Below are 19,411 nucleotides of genomic sequence, written 5' to 3' on the forward strand. Positions count from 1 at the left end.
GCACGGATCACATCACTTCTGTCTAACTTCTATAGGATTTCCGAGAAGGGTCGAGCCAGTGCTCGGCTATCTTCTGAAGTCCCATAGCAGTGAATGGAGAAAACCGTGCATGTGCAGCTTGTCCTACTTGCCCTTATTAAAAGAGGCAAGATGTGTTTAATAACTTCTTTATTGCTTGGGCATCCATTTATCTGAATGTCTGACATGTAGTAAACACTTCCCTGTGGAAGCTGATCGCCGGGGCAGAGGAAAACTCGTATTGTCAAGTGAAAATATTTAAAACTGTTTTCCGAGATATTTTATTTTATTTTTTTTACTGGATAGGTCAGCAGTAGCTGATCGGTGGAGTCCTGACACCAGGGACCCCAATATATCAGCTGTTTGAGAAAGCACTGGCGCTCAAAGGTGGTGCTGCCACCTTCTGTCTGCTGACCGAGCACAGCGCTGTCTGTATGGTGGTGGCTGTGCTTGGTATTGCAGTTCAGCAGAGCCTAGGCCTGTGATGGCTAACCTCTGGCACTCCAGCTGTGGTAAAACTATAACTCCCAAGATGGACACTTGCTTAGCTGTTTTCAGAACTCCATAGACATGAATGGAGCATGCTGGGAGTCGTAGTGTCACCACCGCGGGCGTGCCGAAGGTTAGCCATCACAGGCCTAGGCCGCATGCGGCAAACAAGCACTGCAAGCTCTGAAAGCCCCCCCATGTGCAGTATCCTCTGCATGTTTTCCTGCATAGATCAGGATACAGCGAGTGAGGTTTGTCCTGTGCTTTTCCTGTATGTATCACCTCCTCGCTGGCTGCGCTTGGAGATAGAACTGGTTGCCACGGAGCTGGGATTCTGATTGGATATCTGCCGCTTCCAATGAGAATAAAAATGTTCGTAGTATCATGATTTTAACCTTGTATTGCGGCGATTCTTCCCTGATCTCTCTCCTGTTTTAAAACAAATGTATAAAGAACGGTCGGATTTTCAGGCGCATTTCTTCCATTGTCTCTTTTTGATTGGTCTCTGCTCGAACAAATGCTTTATAAGGGCGGGTTCACACACAGGTTTTTTGCTGATGTTTTTTTTTTTCTTTTTACAGTAAAAACAGTAGCTCCAGATGTTGGCTGAAGGTCTATGGGAAATATGAAAGGCAGGATGCACAAGCATTTTGGGATACTGGCATTTTTTTGTTCTTTTAGTTTAGGTGGCTTTTTTCCTTTTTGTCTTTCTGGCTTCATTTCAGAAACGCAGCAGGCTGGAGCTCTTGGCTTTTTTCACCTTCTTTATAGGGAAAAAACTCCATGAAGAAATTGCTAGTGGGCAAACGCACTGGGACAGATTTACTATTGAAAATGTGTCATTTGGGGTGGAGGGGGGGGGGGGGGGGTGATAGGAGGGGCAGTGTGCTTTGCCCCACATTTATCAAACGATTTAGACACTTTTCTAGCCATTTTCCGTCTTGTCTAATAGGGTGTGTGGATTTTGATGCTTTTTTTTTTATTTTAAATAACACTCGGTCAACTTATAGGCGGCGTAAATTTAGGCCACAAAATCTAAAAATGCAGCAAATTTATCTTCCAGCATCCACCACTGTCTATCTAAAGGCCCTATTACACGGGCAGCTTATTGCTAAGGAGCGTTCATTTGACAGTGTAATACTGCCGCCAATTGCCCGATGAACGAGCAAACGTAAACATATTAAAATACCCTGGCTTTCTGGTGGCACGTGGGGCCATGTAATAGGCTGCTGGCAAACAGTGAGATAATATAGGGATGAGCAATGCATTAGCGATCGCCTCCTCGGTCTGCTCCTCTAGCGAGCAGGGGATTACCAGGAGGGAACGCTTCCTTCCCGACACTCTATCTGCTCTATCTGCCTGTGTAATAGGACCCTAAGTTTACACTGTCTGCACGGTGTCAGGAATTACCATGTTAACTTTGCCGCGGTCTCCTCAGTTAGTGTCCGATACCACAGTTTTAAAACTTGGACAACATTTTGATGGACAGACAAAAATCTGGTGGAGGATTTAAGATGAGCCAAATTTATAAAGGTGCCTGAATCTTACATTTGTCTAATAATAAAACTGAGATTAATGTTCTTAGGGTGCTTTCACACTTGCGGCAGAGGATTCCGGCAGGCAGTTCCGTCGCCGGAGCAGCCTGCCGGATCCGGCAAACGGATGCGGATCCGTCTTACAAATGCATTGCAATACCGGATCCGTCTTTCCGGTTGACATCAGGAAAAACTGATCGGGTATTTTATTTATTTTTCTTCTCATTTTTAAAGGTCTGCGCGTGCGCAGACGGCAAATCCGGATTCGTTTTGCCAAAACACTAGAGGCCGGATCCGGCATTAATGCATTTCAACGGATAAAGCATGCTACGGTATTTTCTCCGGCCAAAAAACGAAACCGTATAACAGCAGATAACACTTACTGTGCATTGGTATGGTAATTCATGGCTGACATTGTGCTGCTGAAGTTGAGGCTGAATTTGGCAAGTTGCTATATGTTTAGACATTTAGTTAAATTTTACACTTGGGCAAACCATGTTATGCTTTTTGTCATTCTGTCAGTGGATCTTTCATAGCTGGTAGGACCTGTGCTGGAGAATCCGCAGTCTGTGTTTGGATGTAGGCTCTTTGGAAATGTGCTGCTTCTATTTGACGTTCTGTGTGTTGCTGTGTTACCTGCCTCTTGTCCTCCTTTCTCTGCTCGTTTCCTTGTGTTGGTTTGCTTTTGCGCGCTCTTGTCAAAGCGATCATGTCTTCCTCCTCCTCACAGCCTCCCACGCTGTCCTCGGGGACGGAGGCTGATTCATTCATACAGATAAAACGGCCTGCCTTTTACAGAAACCTTAATGAAGCAACTGGAACAGGAGCATGCAGTGGAAAATGAGCAGATTGTTGGCCTTTGGGGTATGTTGGGCTATTGTGACATGGGGGGGATCCTTTTGTCATCCATGGTTTTTGTGTGCATTTGCTGATAAACCATGTTTCATTGAAAGAATGGTAGCAGAGCAATAGTTTATGTGGCGAGGATTAGTGTTGGGCGAGCATGCTCGGCCGAACACCGCGTGTGCTCGAGCGCGATGCTAGAGTCTCCTCCCTGCACGTTTGCTGACTGCTACACAGCCAATAAACGTGCGGGGAAGTACTGGCACTCACTGTAATGCCGTAGCCATGTTTGTTACTGGCATTACATTGATTGGCTGGGCGGAACTCTTCATCGAGTTCTATATAGCACCCAATGACACCTGGTTCGGCTCAGTCTTAGGGTCCATTCACACATCCGTGTGTGTTTTGCGGATCCGCAAAACACGGACAGCGGCAATGTGCGTTCCGCATTTTGCGGACCGCACATTGCCAGCACTAATAGAATATGCCTATTCTTGTCCGCTATTGCGGACAATAAGGCATGTTCTATTTTCAGGATCGGAATTGCGGACCCGGAAGTGCGAAATGAATGGGTCCGCAATTCCGTTCAGCAAAATGCGGAATGCAATTGCGGATGTGTGACTGGATCCTTAGTCAGGAAGAGCTGCACCAGAAGGAACAGTGTATGGACAGGAATTTTTTTTTTTTTTTTTTAGTTAGGTGTTAGAGAGCCAAAAGTCCTTTGAGGACTATTGTTTTATCTGGCTGCAATATATATTACTGCAACCTGCGCTAAATTGCGATCAATTGTTTGGCTGCTGCTGACAGTGACACAACCTCTGCTACATCTGTTGTGTTGCATTTGCACATCCTAAATATCTGACCTTCACCGCAATTGTTTGGCCGCTGATGACAGCGACATTGCCTGTGCTACATCTCCTGTATGACGTTTGTGCATGCTAAATATCTGTGACATTCAGTGTAATTTATTTGCACATACACTTAAAAAACCTGTGCTACTTTACGTGTGACATACTTGTAAGCATATATACCATTTAATATGCTCAAGGCGAGCAGTAAGGGATGGAGAAGTGGCCGTGCTGCTGATGGTGCACGCAGAGGCCGTGGCCCTAGGCACGGTGAAACTGTGCCGGTTACCAGAGCACAAGAAACACACTAATCCATGATATTTAGCTTCATGTCCCAGTTTGCAGGGCGGTGCAGGACACCACTCCAATTCAGACCAGTGTGACTAGGTGGTCGGTTGGATTGCAACAGATAATGCTTCTAGTCGGTTAAGCACCATCCTGTCTTTCACAAAGTCCAGTCTCAGTAGCCAAGAGTCTGGTCAACAGAATCCTCACCCTGATCCTCCTTCCTCCCACCATGGAGAGTCTTGGCAAACAAGTGATCCCACAGATATTCTGAGGAGCTCTTTTCATCGCCTTTCCTTGATTTGGGCCTCTCGCCAAGCCCGCTTGAAGAGGGACATGAGGAGATCTTGTGCACTGATTCCCAAACTCTTGAGCATCCACAGTCAGAAGAAGATGACAGTGGGGAACGGCAATTAGTGTTTCACGAGGTGGATGATGATGATACACAGTTGCCAATAATTCAATGGCAATTAGTGTTTCATGAGGTGGATGATAAGGATGAGACACAGTTGTCAATAATTGAGGTTCTTGTTAGGTCAAAAAGTCTCAAGGATGACCATAGTGAGGAAGTAGAAGAGGATGTGGTGGACGATTAAATCACTGACCCAACCTGGGAAGGTGGCAACCCGAGCGAGGACAGCAGTACAGAGGGGGAGGGATCCGCAGCACCGCAACAGGCTGGAAGAGGCAGTGGGGTGGCAAAAGGGAGAAGGTGGGCCACACCAAACAGGCCCGCAACTGTTCCCTAGAGCACCCCCTTGCGGAAATCTCCCTTGCCAAGGAGTAGGTGTTCTACAGTCTGGCACTTTTTGGAGGAAAGTGCAGATGATAAAAGAATTGTCATTTGCATCCTGTGCCGTACCAAAATGAGCAGGAGCATGAACACTAGCAACCTCACCACCACCAGCATGATCCACATGGCATCAAAGCATCCTAATAGGTGCACCGAACGCCTGGGTTCGCAATCTGTGTCTGTGGGTCACACCACTGCCTCCTCTTCCCCTGTGTTACATGCTGGCTAATCCCCAATCCAAGACGCAGGCCCGGATGCCTCCCGCCCTGCACCTACGCAAGCACCATCATCTAGCACATCCACTTCTGTGTCCCAGCGCAGAGTACAGATGTCCATACCCCAGGCCTTTGAATGAAAGCGCAAATACCCAGCCACCCACCCACAGTCCATAGCACTAAATGCCCACCTTTCAAAAGTTCGTCTTCTCAGCGCAAATTGCAGGAGCAAGAGATGGTTTCCTCTGCTACAGAGGGTAGTACCCATAGCAGGTTTATTCCATCTGTTCAGCGTGGATGGGCCGAAGAGGAGTAAGAGGATGGGGAGATTGAGAGTCCTCCTCCTGATGAGGGCAGCGAAGTCTTGTCTTTTGGGACTCTGGCACACATGGCTGACTTTATGTTGCCTTTCCCGTGAACCTCGCGTTATACGCATTTTGGCCAATACCGATTACTGTTTTTCACCCTATTTTTGGCCCCCACTACAAAGAGAACTTATCATCTCTCATTCCTGTGATGGAGAGGACTAGCAAAATGTTGCAATACCAGAAGGTCCTTGTGGAAAAATTGCTCCAAAAATTTCCAGCTGGCAACAGAGTACGTAGCTCCTTGGGCAACTGAGGAGGGGAGACGAGGGTAACACACAGCAGTTCCAACAGAGGCAAGGCAACACTCTCTAAGGCCTGGGACAGTTTCATGACACCCCGCCAGCACCCTTACCGTGATGTACAGCCTAGTGTCACAAGGAGGGAAATTTTTTGGAAGATGGTGAAGGAGTACGTGTCGGCATCCTCAGTGATCCCTCTGTGCCTTACAACTATTGGGTGTCTAAGCTGTACACGTGGCATGAACTGGCGCTCTACGCCTTGGAGGTGCTTGTTTTGTGCGTGTTTTGTCAGAGTGGGTATTTAGTGCTGCTGGCGGCATTAGTAACTGATAAGCGCTTCGGCCTTTCAACTGAAAATGCTGACAGGTTGACTCTTATCAAAATGAACAAGGCCTGAATTGCCCCTGACTTCTCTAATCCACCAGAGGAAAGCGGCTGAACATAAAGGCACTTTAAGGGTCCATTCACACGTCCGCAATTTCGTTCCGCATTTTGCTGAATGGAATTGCGGACCCATTCATTTCTATGGGGCAGCACGATGTGCTGCCCAGATCCGGAATTGCAGATCCGCACTTCCGGGTACGCAATTCCGATCCCGAAAAATATAGAACATGTCCTATTCTTGTCCGCAATTGCGGACAAGAAAAGGCATTTTCTATTAAGTGCTGGCGATTTATGCGGTCCGCAAAATGCGGAACGCACATCGCCGATGTCCATGTTTTGCAGATCCACACACACGGACGTGTGAATGAACCCTTAATGTGGCTTTTATAGTGTATTGAATACACTGTATTCCCATGCACCCCTTCCACCACAAAAAAGGGTATATGGTTCAATCTTCCTTTTCTCGTCCTCCTCCTCCTGCATCATATCAACATGCTTATTAGGCCTCTTTCACACTGGCGTGTGCAGCCCGTGGTCGTGCTGCGGGCCGCTATGCACAAGCACAGTCCGTGGGGCAGTGGATCGCGGACCCATTCACTTGAATGGGTCCGTGATCCGGCCGTTGCGCAAAAAGATAGCACATGGGGTTCCGTTCCATGGTTCCGTTCCGCACCATTCCGCATCTCCGGATTTGCGGACCCATTCAAGTGAATGGGTCCGCATCCGTGATACGGCATGCCCACAGAACAGCTCCCGTGTATTGCGGCCTGCATTTTGTGGGCCGCAATACGGCAACGGGCCGCACACGCCAGTGTGAAAGAGGCCTTAGGCTGCCCTCGCTCCTAATGTTTTAGAGGGTCAGCTCAGCAGCAGGCCCTTGCCCTAATGTTTTTGAGGGTTAGCTCAGCAGCAGGCCATCAATCATAATTTTTCAAGGGTGTGTATGATGCCCTCCTTTATGTGTAATAAAGGGTGTATTGGAGTGCCGTTTCCTTTAAATTTTTGGCAGCACTTTCACTTAGTGCATAGGCTTTATGAGTGTAGGAGTCCCGCTACCTGAACAATTCTACCATAATGTGGAGGATTGCGTGCGGATTTGCGCGCGGAAAATCCGCACTGTAGGTCATGTACATTTTATTCTATGAGAATTTGAAATTCTCAGTGCACACGATGCAGATTTTTTTCAGCGCGGATCTTGACCTGCGGTGCGTATTTTTTAATCCGCAGCATGTAAATTTTATTTTATTTTTCCTGACCGTATTTTCTTCATTCACTTAGGAAAATCCGCATGCAAATCTGCACCAATTGATGCGGATTGATCGCACAGATTTGCCTGCGAACACCTGCGGATTTCAGTGCGGATGCTCCGCACAGGAATCCTGAACGTGTGCATGTACCCTTAATGTGATCGACAGGTTGTATCGGAGTGCCTCTTCCTTGTAATTTTTGGCAGCTTTTGCACTTTATATATAAGTAAATATATAGGAAAGAATGTTTCCGATTAACTTTTCCTCTAAAATCGATTTTATCTTCAGTTTTGTGCGTGTTCTTGTCAGTCTGTAAAAGTGGCGTACTACTCGGACAACATCGTTCCCAGCAGCGACCTGGGAGTCCAAGATGCATCCAGACATCCTCCCCATGCTGTTCCCGAAGCATTTCAGTGGTGTTTCCTTCAATTTCTGACCTTTTCCTGTGAACCAGACACCCTCCCCCATTCAGAGGGTTATCCCATTGACTTTCATTGTGCTCTGGTGCTCTGTAGAGCACCCAAGCATCCCGAAGTGTTCTACTCGAGCACTTTGGTGCTCGATCAATACTAGTGAGGATCAAAAGGCATGCTTTATCTGTGGTTATGTGGACCTTTCTTCTCGTTTCTTTGTCATATTGACTTTTATTGATGTTTTATGTTATTACTTTAAATACTTTAACCAGTCTTCAGAATCATGGAGCCCCTTAACCTGGGTCAATGATGGTCTAGTAGAATTGTCCAGCCGTATACATATATACTCATTTAGCGTTGTTCTGTAATATGATGCTGATCTGACCCACAAATAATCACTAGATGGCCTAAAGCTGACCATACGGTTTGGCCAACACGCTATGTCAGGCGAGATAAAGATTGGGCAAAATTGATATTTTTGTCCGATCCTTTTGTTCTGATGGTGGCTTATCTTCCGAGTGAAGTGCCTGGCAGTGGCTTTCTCCTCTCTCAAAGAAAACAAAGACGTATTCGTCTGAGCCGAATATATATGTGTATAGGGGAGTCCGGAGAGATGGCGGTCGGCCAAATAATCGTTTGGCCTATAGCTGTTGAATGTGTATGTGCAGCTTACCTCACTCAGGTTCACTTACATTCCTGTGGGGGTAGGAGGGTAGAGCTGACTTCGCATTATAGGCCTCTTGATTATAGTGTAAGTTCCTTCAGGAATGTGAGTGAACTTCTAGTGATCTAAGTCTTGGCTTCTTGACCCCATCAGTGAAATTGTGATACATGTTGGGAATTTACTAAATGTTTGCTTTTTGTGCAGGTTATTACCGCTTGTGCTGTACTATGTTGAAGATGTCCCATGGCCACACAACCCAGGAAGTTCTGGAGATCATGAAGGAGTCAGAAAAGCGTTTAGTTGAAGAGTCTGTAAACAGAAGTAAGGCCATATCTAGGTCACCCAGTAAAGAGGAACAGGAATCTGATGAACCAAACTCGCGTCAAGAACCCCAGGTTATTATAGATTAAATAATTTTATAAATGTTATGTTACATTTACAAGGAGCTACAGTAAATCTTGGTTTCCATGGTTTAGTCCTGTGATCTGATATCTGCTTTTGTCAAAACTAATAGAAATTGATTTGATGACTAGATCGTGTTTTTTATTTTTTTATTTTTTTAAACTCTTTTTAAGGCCCCTTTGCTCAGTGGAGAAGACGAATGTCGGAAAGAAAGCGTTCCTTCCCCACAGTCGCTTTCTTTTCAGTGGATGTTACCACTCCACTGGCAAGGAGTGATTGCTAATGCTATCGCACGTCCCCATACCGAATCAATGTTCGCCGACAGCAGAGTGCTCTTTACACAGTACCAATGAACGAGCGTTTCACTGGTTCATTAGGTAATCGTCGGCACCTTTACACTAACAGATTATCGCTAACGAGCGTTCATATGAACCCAGAGGAACAGACTTTGCCGTAGCCAGATAATGCCATACATTGCCAGATCCCCATTGTCTATAGTGGTGGTATTTGGCTAAAAGCTGGCTTTTATGCCGGAAATCTACCAAATGCCATGTCAAATCTCCTCTCCCCTCTGTCAACACGAATGTTAAACCGAATGTGTATAGGGGAGTCGGGAGAGAGAGCTTTCAGCCGACAGCTATTGAATGTGTATGGGCAGCTTTAGGGTGCATTTTTTTATTTTTTTCTTATTACTTTTTTTTGTATTGATGTGTAACAGTACCCTAAACATTTAATGAAATACTTTTGTCACCATGCTGAAGCCCATTCAGGTATCCTTTAAACGTTGTTCCCTTTTAGGACATTTATGGCATATTGGTGCAGGTCCACCTCTAGGACTGGCTCCTATCTCCATCATGGGGCTTCCAAGTTAAATGAACAAGCCATGCATGTGCGGCCAGTCTCCATTCAACACTATCGGACTTGTAAAAATAGCCAAGTGTTGGCTCACAGTGCTGAATGCAGTGGTGGCCACTCTTGTGCAACTTGCTCTCCACTTACTGTTAGGACTACCAAAAAAAGAAAAAAACATTGGGCCAGATTTATCACGAGTCTGACAGCTCACTCCACTTTCACATATGGCTAAAGTCAGTTTTAGCCAAGTCAGATTTATGATCGGCCCTTTAAGACTGTAATAAATGTGGTTTGACGGTAGCAGTTTATCCGTCAGTAAGCAGCTTTACAAAAGTCGCACATCTTTACGAAAAATTTGCACGTTTTTATGAAAAAGTCGCATGTTCTATTAAAAAGTCTCAAAAGATAAGCATGGTCCTCACTGGAGTGAAATTGCGACTTTTTTGCGACTTTTTAAATAGTCACAATAGTAAATCTGTCTAGAGATTCATTTACATAAGAAAACACGCCCACTTTCAGAAAACTGGCGAGCATAGTGCAGAGCAGAAAAAAGTCGCAAATTTTTGCGCAGTTTAAGCGATTGCGCAAAAATTTGCGACTTTTTCACTCCATTATTCTGACTTGAGCTAATGATAAATCTGGCCCATTGTCTTGCAGCTCAGCTGTTTTCTGAATTCCCATAACAGTGCATAGTTAATATGCCGCACATGTCTGATGTGTTTTCTGTGCTCTTCAGGGCCCCATTCTTGAATTAAATGCAGGTCCCACCTTTGGGACCTGGACCTATCTGATATTTATGGCATATCTTATCGATATGCCATAAATGTCCCTGGTAGGACAGCCCCTTTAAAGACTATAAACCCCTTTGCACTGAACTTTTTTGTTGTTTATTTGTCTTCTAAATTAAAAGTTAAAGGGGTTCTCTGGGAATTAGGAAAATGAAAATACTTTATTACTTTATTATAAATATATTCCCAAATATCTTTCATTAGTTATAATTGCACGTTTTGTCTAATGAGCAATTGTTAGGAGAAATACAATGGCCGCTGTCCTATTGGTGCCCAATGTGTTATTTATCAACATTGAGTTAAAGAGCTGCCTCATCCTCCTCTCTGCTTGTCATGGATTACAGTACGATCCTGAATATAGCTTATAAGATCTTCAGCTGAATCCCTGTAGGAATGGAGATCATGAGAAGACATGAAGTACAGAAAGGAGGTGGGGGTAATGAGCAGCAGCACTTGTATGCAGTTTCCATTACCACAGCCTGTCCTGTCCACCCTCTCTGTACTTCATGTCTCCTCATGAATTCCATTCCTTCAGAGATTCTGCTAAAGATCTTATCAGCTGTATTCAGGACCGTAATCCCTGACAAGCAGAGGAGAGAGGAGGATAAGGCGGCTCTTTAGCCGAAGTAACTGTCCTCCTGTGTGATTAGGACAGGTTTTCTAATAGGATTAGGAGAGCGGCCATTTTATTTCTACTAGTTATTGCTTCCCAGAAAAAATGAGCCATTATAACTAATTAAAGGTATTTGGGAATATATTTATAATAAATAAATATTTCAGTATTTTCATTTTCTTAATTCCTGGACAACCCCTTTAAGGAACTGTCTAAATAGTCTTTATTAAACATAATCTACCATTTTGAAATGTGTGCGTAATTCCTTCACCTAGATGAATGCCATGTTAAATCTAACGTAAAGCCACCAGAACACTGCTCCTGGCTTTGTCTGTTCTCACTCTCTGCCACTTTCTTAGTGTTACAGATAGCACCAGAGTATAGAGGAGTTTGTATACAGCAGATCAGAGAGTGGAGAGGGAAGAAAGCTTCAAAGTCTTCAGGAAGAACAAACACAGGCTGTAGATATGGAGCAACGCATGCATGGCAGTTTATAGGAGGAGAGATATATCACATGGGTTATGTACAAGTGTAGAGAGAAAGCAATTGACCCAGAGCAAACTATGCAGTGGGACAGCAGTCACCCACTCCTTAGCGTCAGTGTCTGTCAGTACAATTCAAAAAACATTCCTCATGAGCTGTAGAAGGCCAAATCGGTTCAGAAATTAATTTGCGCTCATACATAAGATCTAGTGAAGATAGCAGCATCCTCGGCACACAGACCTCACAACCAGCATGTACTGGGAGTGACTCATCCACATGCAAAAGTTCTGAAACGAGCCCCAGGAGACTGCAGTGGAGATGACCGAAGGATTGACGATCTCATACTGAAACGTTTTTTTTTTTGTTTTTTGTTTTTTTCTTTCCCCTGAAGTGAACTATAAACTCATATTTCAATGTCAAAGTTGTGCATAGTCTTTAATCTGTGATAGATTAATTAAACACCCCTAGACTGGTTGCTTGTTCAGGACTATGTATGTACACTAGCAGAGTGTGTAAGCTGGCTGCATGCTTTCCGTTTAGCTGTTACATTTATTGTTTCATTGTTTTTCCTCTCTCCCCTCATGTACTTATTCCAATGGTGTAGAGGCGAAATCCCAGCCACGGACATGCCAGGAAGAGAGCCAAGGTACAGTTAAGTTTAACTCGCACCACCCACATCTCTGAAACAAGCATCGGCTCCTTTTAATCGTCATCTCATTTTAGCACTTTGTTATATAACTACTCCCCATTATCACTAAAATGGATGCAATGCTCTTTGGAACCCCATGACCCTTTAGCGCTTATTATATGGCACTTTGATATAACCTTTGTTAAAATTCTGTGCCATTTTCTATATTTCATAAGGTATGTCTCCTTGTTTGCAAAGTCTTTAGTGCTGTCCACACAGAGGTCTTGTCCATAAAATGGCCGCTGCCAGAGGGTCATGTGATCAGACAAATCAGTGTCTCCTTCATTCCAACGTGTTTAAAAGGGAGGAGGCTAAGATGACCTCCATCAGCGGCCATCTTGTGGACAGCACTGAAGATTTGCCTAACATTTGGGTATGGCTTGTGAAATATAGCATGGCACAGAATATCAACAAAGGCTTTATTAGTAATTGAGATGTAGTCGGCTTACATACACATTGGTTTTCAGAAGCCAGATCCATGGCCATCAGATCATCAACTGCGGCTTCAGTCTCAAAGAAAAAAGGGGCTTCCCCTTGAAAGAATAGACAGGGCATGTCATTGTATATGCTTGATGCACAATGCTGTTTTACTACTTCATGGCACTTAAAGGGATATCGGTGCATTCAGTGTGTAAAAACCACTTTTCTTGGCATACAGAATTGTACTTAAAAGGGTTGCCTCAGAATGGGCATATTAGGCCATATGGACTTCACAAAGAGGTGTCGACTGCTAGGAACCCCTTTCTATAGCCCAGAATGGAAATTCAATCTATGTAACTGGATCGCCTTCTGGTGGAATTGAGCCATTCTTGTATGACGTGAGGCCATTCATCTGGACAGTCATGATATAATACTACATTTGCGCTGCCTGGTCGGCCATGGCTTCCCCATTCAAAATCAGCTGTTGTGCTGGGAGAAGAACCACGCCTGGCTTTTGAAGGGGTTGCCTATATCTTTATAGTAATAGGCATAGACTGATGAGCTGTTGGTAGTATAAAGGATTTGCAATGTGTCTGTCTTTGAACGACTAATAACCTATTACAGTGTGCCGCCATGCTAATTGCGTGGTGCCCCTGTTAGAAGGAAGCTTCTATTCCGTCTCCCACAATGTGACATGTCGCTCAGTGGCTGCCATAGGACGGAAATGGCTCTGTGGACAAAATGACACTGTGGCATCAAGCTTTCAGATGAGCTTTAATCTTGCTGGATGGTACAAGTGGTAGATGTTGCCATCCAACTTTTGAAGAGAGGGAAATGCGTAAATGCATATGTGTCCCAAAAACAATCCTACTCTTAATAGACCAGGGCTTTGCATTGAGAGGAGCTCCTCGCATGTAATCGGAAGCCTCCTTGACACAAGTATTGTGTGTTCCCCTTAGGGCTGATGCACACGGCCGCAAGTGTTTTGTGGATCCGCAAAACACTGATCCCCGCTGATTGCATGCCACCATTTGTTTTCTAACTTCTGTAGAAATGTCCTATCCTTGTCTTCAAAACGGGCAATGAATAGGACATGCACTATTTTAGTTTTTGTGGGACTGCAAAATAGACGTGCGGATGCGGACAGAAACTACAGCCTTGTGCAGGGATGTCAAACTCGTGGCCCTCCAGCTGTTGCAAAACTACAACTCCCATCATGCCTGGGCATACTACAGGGAATGATGGGAGTTGTAGTTTTGCAACATCTGGAGGGCCATGAGTTTGACATCCATGGCCTTGTGCATGACCCCATAATGACAAGGTATAGACCCTCAGGATGCACGAAAAAGTCCTTGTGACACTTTTTTGATAAATAATCATTTTATTTTTCTCTTTAGTCAAACTCCAAGTTAAAATTGGTGAGAAGCTTAGCTGTGTGTGAAGAGTCATCTGGACCATTTGTGGATGGCTCCGTGGAACCTCAGGTGAAATTGGGGAACGTAAACTTTTTAACTTGCCTTTAACGCGTTAAGGCCTCCTGCACACGAACGTGTGCTGCCCATTGCCGTATTGAGGACCGCATTTACGGATCCGCAATACACGGGCGCTGTTCTGTGGGCATTCCGCATCACGGATGCGGACCCATTCACTTCAATGGGTCCGCAAATCCGGAGATGCGGAATGGTGAGGAACAGAAGCACGGAATGGAACCCTACGGAAGCACTACGGAGTGCTTCCGTGGGGTTTCGTCCCGTACTTCTGTTCTGCAAAAAGATAGAACTTGCCCTATATTTTTTGCAGAATGGGCTGATCGCGGACCCATAAAAGTGAATGGGTTTGCAATCCGCTGTGACTGCCCCACAGTCACGTACCCAGGCTTCAAGTAAAAAAATAAAAATACTTCCTTTCCCCAAAATAAAGTAAAGAAAGAAAAGTAGACATATTGGTTATCGCCGCGTCCGTATTGTCCAGCTCTATAAAAATATCACATGAGCTAACCCCTCAGGTGAACACCAGTAAAAAATAAATAAATTAAAAACTGTGCTAAAAAAGCAATTTTTTTGTCACCTTACATCACAAAGTGCAACACCAAGCAATAAAAAAGGCGTTATGTCCCCCAACATAGTACCAATCAAACGGTCACCTCATCCTGTAAAAAATGAGCCCCTAACTAATAAAATTGCCTAAAAAATTCAAAAACTATAGCTCTCAGACTATGGAGACAATAAAACTTGATTTAATTTTTTTTGTTTCAAAAATGCTTTTTTTGTGTTAAATATAAAAAAGTAGACATATTAGGTATTGCCGCGTCCGTAACAACCTGCTCTATAAAAACACCACATGACCTAACCCCTTAGTTAAACACTAAAATAAAATAAAAACGGTGTCAAAAGCCTTTTTTTGTCACCTTAAATCACAAAAAGTGTAATAGCAAGCGATTAAAAAGTCATATGCACCACAAAATAGTGCCAATCAAACCATCATCCCATCCCGCAAAAAATTATACCCTACCTAAGACAGTCGCCCAAAAAATATAAAAACGATGGCTTTCAGAATATGGAGACACTAATAATTTTTTTGTTTAAAAAATGCTGTTATTGTGTAAAACTTAAAGAAATAGTATACATATTGGGTATTGCCACGTCCATAAGAACCTGCTGTATGAAAATATCAAATAGCCTAACCCCTTAGGTGGACACTGTAAATTTTTTTTTTTTAAAGTAGTGTTTCAAAAAAGCTATTTTTGGTCACCTTGCATCACAAAAAGTGTAATACTAAGCAGTCAAAAAGTCATATGCACCCTAAAATAGTACCAATAAAACCATCATCTCATACTGAAAAAATGAGCCCCTACATAAGACAGTCGCCCCAATATTATAATTTTTTTTAAACTATGGCTTTCAGAATATGGAGACGTTCAAAAAATCTTTTTTTTCCCCCAAAAATGGTTTGCTATGTAAAACTGAAACAAACAACAAAAAAGTAGTCATATTTGGTATCGTTGCGCCCGTAACAACCTGCTCTATAAAAATACCACATGATCTATCTAACCTGTTAGATGAACACTGTAAATAACAAATAATAGTAATATAGTACAACCAAAAATCATATGTACCCTAAAATAGTACCAACAAAACTGCCAGCTTATCCCGTAGTTTACAAAATGGGGTCATTTTTGGGGATTTTCTACTCTAGGGGTGCATCAGGGGGGCTTCAAATGTGACACGGCAGCTTAAAATTTTTTCTGTGAAATCTGCCTTGCAAAAACCATATGCCGTTCTTTTCCTTTTGCGCCCTTCCGTGTGCCAGTACAGAGTTGTGTTTGGCTGTTAACCATTGCTTTGTTACTGGGATTTTTTTTTATTAAAATGGAAAATCTGCCAAAAATGTGAAATTCTGAAATTTAATCTCCATTTTCCATTAATTCTTGTGTATCACCTAAAGGGTTAACAAAGTGTGTAAAATCAGTTTTAAATACCTTGAGGGGTGTAGTTTCTAGAATGGGGTCATTTTTGGGTGGTTTCTATTATGTAAGCCTCACAAAGTGACTTCAGACCTGAACTGGTCCTTAAAAAGTGGGTTTTGGAAATTTTTCTAAAAAATTTCAAGATTTGCTTCTAAACTTCTAACGTCCCCAAAAATAAAATGGCATTCACAAAATGATTTGAACATGAAGTGGACATATGGGGAATTTAAAGCAATAACTATTTTTGGAGTTACTATCTATTTTTATAAAAGTAGAGAAATTGAAATTTGGAAATTTGCAACTTTTTCCAAATTTTTGCAGATGTTAAATTCTTTTAGAACTGGCGCAGTATAACGTTTAGAACTTGTTACTCTCTCAGATATGCACACAGGTGTCTGAACAATTGCCTTTGGCCTGCTTCTTATTTCTGTAGGACACAGCAGATATAATGAGGCTTGGTTTACATGTGGCAGTTAGCACTATGATCTGATTTGTGTGTAGTGATGGGTCATTTAGATGGCCAAAGACTCATTGGATTATAATATTATGCAAGTTCTGTAAAGTCCGCAACTGCCTTTTTGTAGAAGCAAACTGTCTGGACTGTGATAGGAAGGGAAAACCTGAAACTTCTTGTGTGCACACCGGGCACTTTTTCTAGTTTATCATACATTTGCATTTAATGTGAGTTTATCACCAAAATTGGACGTTACACACTGTTGGACGTTACACACTGCTTACATGGCGCTCTAGCACAACTACCAATGATTCCAATGGTACCTTTGTTCTTTTGTTGTGACTTTCGCAAATGAGGGCTCGCAAGTGCCCACGGGCGGGGGTCATGGTGTAGGTGCCCAGGCCACTCTGCCGTTTTTTCCACATAACTCCTCCCCAGCCTCTTGCTTGTTCCGCTCTGTAAGTCTGTTGCGTCATCCCCATTACTGTCCGCGATCGCATGCCTGCGCAGTTCACCGCTCCGCTCGCCCGGTGCGAAACCAGCAGCCAGTGCACATGCCCGGGCCGGTGGTGAACTGCGCACGCGTGCGATCTCTGCCGGTACTGGGGGTGACTCAACGGACTTACAGGGCGGAACAAGCAAGAGGCTCGGGAGGAGTTATGCAAAAAAAAGGCAGAGTGGCCTGGGAACCTACACCATGACCGCCACCCTTGGGCACTTGCGAGCCCTCATTTGCATATGGATTAAGCATAGTTTTTCAGCTGGTGACAGTCGCAACAAAAGAAAGGTACCATTGGAATCATTGGTAGTTGTGCTAGAGCGCCATGTAAGCAGTGTGTAACATCCTATTTTGGTGATAGACTCCCTTTAAGCCACAAACAAAGAGGCTTCTATGGTGGTCCAGTTATGGTTCTGATAAACCACTGGACATCTGTAAAAAAAACATAGACATAAAGTTACCAAAAAGCCTGTCGCCTCCTCTGATATGTCTATTTTAGTAACTGTTGTGCTGTTCCCCTATTATTCCTACTTGAGGTTTTGCCACTCGAATTGCCAGCAGTCAATAGTAAAGGTCAGATCTGGGTGTTACCAGTTGTGTCCTGGTGCAGTCTGACACTGTCCAATCAGTGCCACCAGTAGACTGCAGGGTTGCATCCCCAACTGGTAACACAGAGTTGTACCTTACAGCGCTGTACGAATAGATGCTCCAGAACGGTCATTTCATGGGGAATGCAAGTAGTTACTAAACAGACATCTCAGGAGAGGCCACAGGTTGTCTTTAAGATCCAACCTATTTGCCTGCAAAAAACTCCCAAAAACTTTCATACAGCTATTTTTACATAGACATAGAGGTATAGCCAGAAAAAAATACAGCCACCCAGCGTCTTATTTCGTGCTTCTCCTTGGCTGAAAATATTCCTGGAATAATACCAAGAGCAGTATTTTTACTTTTTTGGAAAAAATTTCACTGGAACTTTGCTTTAAGGCCTTATGTACATGTATGAAGCCTATAGGGTATATGGGCCTTTAACCCTTTCAGGACCCAGCCATTTTTCACCTTTCTGCCCAGGACATTTTTAGCAAATCTGACATGTCACTTTATGTGGTAATAACTTTAAAGCGCTTTTACTTATCCAGGCCATTCTGAGATTGTTTTCTCGTCACACATTGTACTTCATGACAGTGATGAAATGGAGTTAAAAAAAAAATCATTTTTTATTTGTAAAAAAAAATACCAAACTGCAAAAGTTGCACATTTCCAAATTTCAATTTCTCTACTTTTATAATAGTAGTAACTCCAATAATAGTTGCTACTTTACATTCCCCACATGTCTGCTTCATGTTTGGATCATTTTGTGAATGCCATTTTATTTTTTGGGGACGTTAGAAGGCTTAGAAGTTTAGAAGCAAATCTTGAAATATTTCAGAAGATTTCCAAAACCCACTTTTTGAGGACCAGTTCAGGTCTGAAGTCACTTTGTGAGGCTTACATAATAGAAACCACCCAAAATGACCCAATTTTAGAAACTACACCCCTCAAGGTATTCAAAACTGATTTTACAAACTTTGTTAACCCTTTAGGTGATCCACAAGAATTAATGGAAAATGGAGATGAGATTTCAGAATTTCACTTTTTGGCAGATTTTCCATTTTGATAAATTTTTTCCCACTAACAAAGCCAAGGGTTGACAGCCAAACAAAACTCAAATATTTATTGCCCTGATTCTGTTTTACAGAAACGCCCCATATGTGGTCGTAAACTGCTGTATGGCCACACGGCAGGCTGCGGAAGGAAAGGAACGCCATATGATTTTTGGAAAGCAGATTTCACCGGGATAATTTTAAGCTGCCATGTCACATTTGAAGACCCTATGATGCACCCCTAGAGTAGAAACTCCCCCAAAAAATTACCCAATTTTGTAAACTACGAGATAAGGTGGCAGTTTTGTTGGTACTATTTTAGGGTACATATGATTTTTGGTTGCTCTATATTACACAGTTTTAATTTTTTGTTATTTACAATGTTCATTTGAAAGGTTAGATCATGTGGTATTTTTATAGAGCAGGTTGTTTTGGACGCGGCAATACCTAATATGTATACTTTTTTTGTATTTGTTTTACACATTAACAGCATTTTTTAATTAAAAAAAATCACATTTCAGTGTCTCCATATTCTAAGAGCCCTAGTTTTTATTTTTTAGGAGATTGTCTTAGGTAGGGTCAATTTTTTTGCAGGATTAGATGACTGTTTTGTACTATTTTGGGGTACGTATGACTTTTTGAACGCTTGCTATTACACTTTTTGTGATGTAAGGTGACAAAAAATGGCTTTGACACCGTGTTTATTTTTTTATGGGGTTCACCCGAGGGGTTAGGTCATGTTGTATTTTTATAGAGCAGGTT

The 19,411-nt window shown here is 43.1% G+C and overlaps 1 protein-coding gene across 4 annotated transcripts in view; it reads left to right on the top strand.

The window, feature by feature from the left end:
• R3HDM2 (R3H domain containing 2) overlaps positions 1-19,411 on the top strand; it is a 150,463-nt gene that overhangs the window by 66,539 nt on the left and 64,513 nt on the right. For all 4 annotated transcript variants that reach the window (XM_044286490.1, XM_044286493.1, XM_044286491.1 and 1 more), the window contains 3 exons: positions 8,546-8,736; positions 12,084-12,125; positions 13,985-14,071. In XM_044286490.1, coding sequence (XP_044142425.1) covers positions 8,569-8,736; positions 12,084-12,125; positions 13,985-14,071 — 297 coding nt within the window. In that variant the 5' untranslated portion in view covers positions 8,546-8,568. The remainder of the gene's footprint in view (positions 1-8,545; positions 8,737-12,083; positions 12,126-13,984; positions 14,072-19,411) is intronic.

This window comes from Bufo gargarizans, chromosome 3 (assembly GCF_014858855.1).
Source record: "Bufo gargarizans isolate SCDJY-AF-19 chromosome 3, ASM1485885v1, whole genome shotgun sequence".
NCBI classification, from domain to species: Eukaryota; Metazoa; Chordata; class Amphibia; order Anura; family Bufonidae; genus Bufo; species Bufo gargarizans.